Source organism: Syzygium oleosum, unplaced genomic scaffold, assembly GCF_021117445.2.
Source record: "Syzygium oleosum isolate NSW1041296 unplaced genomic scaffold, Sole_v2.1 Sole_v2.29, whole genome shotgun sequence".
Lineage (NCBI taxonomy): Eukaryota > Viridiplantae > Streptophyta > Magnoliopsida > Myrtales > Myrtaceae > Syzygium > Syzygium oleosum.
The window spans coordinates 3,469,951-3,476,077 of NW_026607513.1; the positions used below are offsets into that span (position 1 = coordinate 3,469,951).

General features: G+C 39.4%; 1 protein-coding gene across 1 annotated transcript; it reads right to left on the bottom strand.

The window, feature by feature from the left end:
* Positions 1-2,989: 2,989 nt before the first annotated feature.
* Positions 2,990-5,241, bottom strand: LOC115664955 (uncharacterized). Its single transcript, XM_056303764.1, has 5 exons — positions 5,192-5,241; positions 4,019-4,678; positions 3,729-3,823; positions 3,178-3,652; positions 2,990-3,074 (listed from the first exon to the last, which is right to left on the bottom strand). Exons 1-5 carry the CDS (start codon positions 5,239-5,241, stop codon positions 2,990-2,992), a joined length of 1,365 nt encoding a protein of 454 aa, XP_056159739.1.
* Positions 5,242-6,127: the final 886 nt, after the last annotated feature.

Sequence of the window (6,127 nt, forward strand, 5' to 3'; positions counted from 1 at the left end):
GTAGAGGTGAAAATATGGACAGTAGAAAATCATGCACCTTCTATAGATATCTCTGTTAACGCGGTATGCTCAGAGTTTTTTGTCCATATTGTGATGTGTCCTAGTGAAGCGATCGCATCAGAAAAAAAAATGAAAATTGCAAGTCAGGTGGTCAGCGGAACAAAAGGTAATTCTGTTGAACTCTCGATGATGGGCAAGGTCCACCAAGCTCTCACTATTGTATCTTTCTCTTCCATTAAAATTTAGAATGCTTCAAGGAAACGCTCAAGACATCATTTCCTTTCAGCAAAAAAGAGTTGCACTTATTGACTATAATATGATCCATTTTGCACATTAGATTCTACTAGTCAGATAGCTATCCCATGTATGATAGATCAAAAGATGAAACTAATACCCATCCAAGGTTTGGTCATTTGCAACAGTATCAGTCAAAGAAACTTGTTATTCAACGAGCAATTAACAGTTACACCCTCGTAATGTAAATGTTTGCTTCCACTAGATACCAATGATAATAAGAAAGAGAAGATTATACTCCTCAAGACAATTTCTCGTAATTAAAGACTTGGTGAATGAAAGAGAAGGGCGGAACTCAAAAGTATTGTCTTGCCATGAGTGCATTAAGCGGGATTCAATTTGTTTCCTCTCCTTTTCTCCTCTTTTCCTTGTATCTCATACTTCATGTTTATAAGGACTAGGGAGAACAGAAGCTTATTTCATGTGATTAGGTCCTTCAACAACTTTAAAACAAATAATTCTACTTTGGTATTCAAACAAAGTACCTATGCCCATGACAATAGTTGGACTACAAATGGCGGCATCAAACCATATTCATCGGTTGCTAAGGAAAGCATTGTCTGTCAAAAAGAGGGAGGGCAGAGCGCATATTCTTAAAAATTGAGGACACGGTCTTCATTTCTGCCTTGATAAACAAAATGAATTGTGCAACATAAGATGTTCCAATTTTTCGTGTTCCTTTTGGGGAGTTGAATTCTGATTCTCTCAGCATATTTTGTGTATCAAGCTTGCTCATATTGTGTCAAATGGATTGTTGGGGTGGGAAATCCATAAGTATGGTGTCATGGCCTGGTGAAGATCGATTCCACCATGAGAACCTCAATCCAGCTGCATGGTTTTCTAAAAGAACAATGTCTGTTGAGATATGCACAAAAGACAGAAATTTCAACACCATAGTAAACCAGAGCTTGGACTAGATCAGGAACTAATCCAAAATATCCATGTTTGGAGCCAAAGGACAATACTTTGATTGGGTACTGATGCCAAATACTAATAACTCTTACACAAGTATGAAATCTGAAATGCAATATAAGCTACACCTGCATAGAAGGGAAGGGCAGGTACCCAAATATGCAGTAATTACTCAAGCATCTGTCAACATATGCTTGCTACACAGGCGGTAACTATACTCTTTAGAATTGTCACTCATGTGGTATTTCACCTAAAATTGCAAGAGTAAATCCCAGTGTTGCTGGGCAACGGTCTTTCAAACGAAGACCAAAAAGAAACAAACAGAAAAAGTATGCCTTTGGTGGAGGCAGCACTGTACACAAAACTGTCCGATTCCACCTTAGTTTTATTCCAACCACGGACCCTGAAGCCTGAATCAAAGGTGAGGGTCTTCGTCACCATGCCCATCCGGTGGAACTCCAGGACCCCCAACTTCGAGCGGTCAAGAAATGAGACATGTGATCAGTGATGCTTCTACATTGGCAACGGACAAGCTAAACTGGTTAATCTTGCAGTGTAGCTAGTTACAATATAAATTCAACAAAAGATGGAAAAGATCAAATTGTCAGGGAGCTCTGTTGGCACAGTTGACAGTAAAAGAAACAAGGAGGGACGACCTGTTTCTAAATTAAAAAGCAACCAGCAGCCACTTCCATGGGGGCAAGATGCCTTGACAACTAGCAAAAAGAATTCATAAAACATTGGTTGATGATCACAAATGAATTCCATGAATCCTGGTTTTATTGTTTGACTCCTCTCTCCATCCATTATATTACATTTGCTTGCATGCCATATTATGTCATTTGTGCTTGTAATGGATAGGGAGATGGACCCAAATTAATTTCCTGCTGAAATTGATCGAAGAGAAATAATGCAATTTTTCCTTTTTCCAATTCCTTCGTGAATCCTAGTGGCTTGTTCCACTCTATCAGAGAGCTAATACGCAATCAACTATTTGTATTTGTGTATCCAAAGAAAAAGCACAATCGAATATTGTAGAAATAAATGGCAACAAACATGCACAAGTTTTGTGACAAGTCACGTTGGTATCGACATGCTAAATCCTTGAACAGATCTAATTGTTGCCTTTTCTCTTCCTATGAAAAAGCCCCTCTCAACAACGTTAGCTAGGTATCAAATGGCTTCTTTTTACATGCGTGCATAATCAGATTTTAAAAAAAGGAGATATTTTCTTCTAGTGATCGAGCACATTGCAGTATATTCTAGGTATGTGAATGCAAATCGCGACTGTTTTCCCATTTTCATTTTCTCATCTAATTTTACTCAGCCAGAACGGGCTGAGTTTTCGACTAGTTATGGTAAGGAAGATGTACTAGACTTAATTAGTAGGCAATTGTATTTCGAGAGATCACATTCTACCCCAACTCTAGCAAATCCTTCATGGCATCTTCAGACAACTATTAAGCTGACTGGCCTTTTTATTGTTTGGACATTTTTCTCTCCTCCTATCGTTCGCTGGGTCTCCCTGCCCTCATTCACGCTTCTCTTAATATTCTCCCTACTTGTCAAATCCAATTAATCATGTCACATCTTAATCGAAAAACGAAATGTTTATTAAATAGGCTATATAACATAACGTGCATAACATGTTTCTAATTCCTCGCCAATCTTTAAAATTAATGCAAATGATGATACGTTTGATTGTCGAGAAAGATCCTCTTGTAAAACAGGAATCAGATATGCTAAAAAGGAGTAGTTACTAACTCTAGGATTGAGTCAATATTTAGTGGATGGAGATGAGGTCTAGGGGATTCTTCAATAGCTTCGAAACCTCTTCCACAACCTGTTTCACAAGTACCTCTTCATGCCTACCAATTGCCAATTAAAATTGATATTAGCTTTAAGTAGTATAAAAAGCTTCCAGAAATAGGATCCAATAAAGGTTTTGGTGAGAATGACGAAAGTAAATACCCATCGGCAACCCATCCTTTGTAGGAACCAACCTCCCTGAGAGCTCGTTCCAACCGCTCATAAGTACCCTTGTCGACTAGCTCCTTGTGTTGAAGCATGTGCTCTCCAAACAAATGGGATACGTCTTTGACATGCGAGGGCTTCACTTTATAGAAAATGGGCAATATCTTTTGTCCCTTTCTTCTCTTGCATTCCACCATTTGAGCTAGATCATCGAGGCACCAATGAGAGGAGGCATAGTTTTCAGAGAGAATCGGAATGGATATCTTGCAGTGCTCGATGGCATTGCGAATCTCATGATCAACATCTTTACCTATGAGGCACGGATCATCATCCTTAAATACTCTGATTCCTACAGCTACAAGACTTATGTAGAGGTAAGCAGCAAGGTCATATCGGGTATCAGAGCCACGAAAGGCCAAGAACACTTGACATTTACTGTCTCTTCTTTTTTTCTCCGAAAAGCAAAAATACTCTGCAATCCAGCAACAAACAAAGTGATAATGTAAGATGTCTCCCACGATGAACACAAAGATGCTTACGAATGGTACCTGATCTTATGAACATGGGGAGCCGTTCGATCCACATCGACTTCAATTTATATGAAACCTTATCGCGCACCATTTCCACCAGCTCTGCTTCACGCCTGCCCACATATACATATATATGTGTAAAACCAAAGTTAGGCGTGCAGTTTGATTACTTCCTTCCCTAAGTCTGCGATTCTGGATGGGTCATTCCCATCCAAGTGCACAAGGGTTCGGATTCAGATTTGTGACAGATAGTAGATTCGTAAATACTTACAGACAATACACACATACATATATACATAAGAACATACCCATCAGCAATGGTCTGTGATGTCCATCCTCCAATCCTCGCTACAGAAGCCAGCTCTTTCCGCCATGCTCGCACTTCTTCTGAGCTGCACTGCCTCTCATGTTCAAATAGAGCCTGTTCGATTTTACCGCGTTGGCAACCTACATCAACAACATCCACCTTATAGAATACAGGGAAGACTGATTTGCCATGCTTTCTGCGGCACTCCATCATCTCAGCGAGCTCGCGGAGGCACAATTTACTCTGCACATATTGTTCGGAGATGATGGGGATCGCGATCCTACAACTTCTGATGGCCCGGAGAACTTCCAGACCTATCTCGTCGCTGACCGGGACCGCATTGTCATCCCTGAACACGTGGAACCCAGCAGCTACCAGGCTGTTGTAGAGGAAATCGGTGAAGCCGGTGCTAGTGTCCGGGCCTCTGTAGCTTAAGAACACGTCGTAGTTCTGAGAGACTGCCATGGTCTTCTCGCGCAGAAATCTGTAAGTGCACATGAACGGGTGGGCTAGTAGTAAAACAATGGCTGGGGCATCCGTTTTCTTCAATTTGCCTTTTCTCTTTTCGGATGTGTGTGCTTTGAATACACCAAGCCAACGTTCTTCGGGAAACTTCCTTATTTTGAAGCGTGGCCGTTTTCTAAAAGATGACGCAAAGTATCTGTTGTTTCAAATAAGAGACTAAAGTGCTAGGAAGAAGAAAAGGAGAGAAGAGATAGAAAAGATGAACTGGAAAGCTGGAGAGTCGGATGTAGGAAGAAGAATGAAGCAAGAACAGAGAAAGAAGAAAGAAAATATAACTTTGTTGACCATAACTTGAAAAGTGCGTGGGAGATGCGTGTGATCATTGAAGCCCTTATTTGAGCCTGTGTAGATCACTCAATGCCCTTATTTAAAATAATATTTATTTCAGATCCTTTTTTGTGAAAACGGTCACACTTGAGACCCTTGTTTATTATTTTTCCTTATTCTTTTGGCAGGGAATTGGCCCCCAAAAAATCAGGAAATTACCTAAAAAGTTCCAAATTTATTGCATTTAGGTTAATTTAGTCCTAAATTTTTGGATAATTTGTCAATCTTAATTTTTTATAAAAATTTTAAACTTTTATTATTTTTTAAATTTTTTTATTGTTCTAGCGATGGTCCACCGGTTGCAGGTGAGGGAGCGAAGGACCCTTGCCAGACCTGGGCAAGTTCGCTTGCCGCCGACGAGAAACGGGCCATCTGAGTGCAAATAGGAGGGTCCTGGGTCTATGGAGAAACAGGCGCAGAGTTAAAAACTTTGTCGTAAGAGGCAGGTCCTAAGAAGATATCTTTCGGCAAGGTATGCGGAGAGAGAGGCTCTTTAATCTGGGATTGATAAATTAGCTAATGCTGTTCCTGTCACTATTGGACCTAGAGCTATGCGGACTGTTCTATTTCTTCTTCTAAAATTCCTGTTTCTGTCATTTTAATCTTGGAATTTTTTGTTCGTCTGATTAATTATTTATTATGGGGGGTTCGAGCTGGAATTGGTATTAATGTAGTGGCCGTTTGGACAGGGTGTGAGATATTGTGTTTTTTCTTGGGTTAATATCACGAAAAATCTCAAACTGATATACCTGTGATAATTTTACTCCAAACTAATTTTTTTACTACTAAAAACTCCAAATCGGTACATTTCTGACAAATTTACCCCGGACTAATATTTTGACCACCCCCAAACTGGTACATTTGTGACAAATTTACCCTCCGTTAGTTTTCGCTAAATTGGATTAATACCACAAAAAATCACAAACTGGTATATCTGTGGCAAACGGAGGATAAAACGTAAAATCGATATATCAATCAATTGCCGTGTATCATTTAACAAAATAATTTGACAGCAAAATTTAACGGAAACAAATTAAGAGTAAAATTATCACAGGTGTACCAGAGTTTGGGATAAAATTATCAGAGGTATACTAGTTTGGGGTTTTTTGTGATATTAATCCTTTTTTTCTTTTTCAAGAAGTTTGTTCAATATATGAGTATCTACCGTATACAAGATCTATGCAATTAGCATATGCCAACCTAGAGGTATGCCAAGTGTTTCTCTAATACTTTTCTGGAAGTACACTTACAAACTCAT

What these genes read in the sequence shown, in the direction of transcription:
- LOC115664955 (XM_056303764.1), bottom strand. Translation starts at nt 5,241, where the DNA reads ATGGCCCGTTTCTCGTCGGCGGCAAGCGAACTTGCCCAGGTCTGGCAA. An exon ending in CTTGCCCAGGTCTGGCAAGG is followed by an intron (nt 4,679 to 5,191) that starts GTCCTTCGCTCC and finishes TTGAAACAACAG; the next exon opens with ATACTTTGCGTCATCTTTTA. An exon ending in CCCCATGTTCATAAGATCAG is followed by an intron (nt 3,653 to 3,728) that starts GTACCATTCGTA and finishes GCTGGATTGCAG; the next exon opens with AGTATTTTTGCTTTTCGGAG.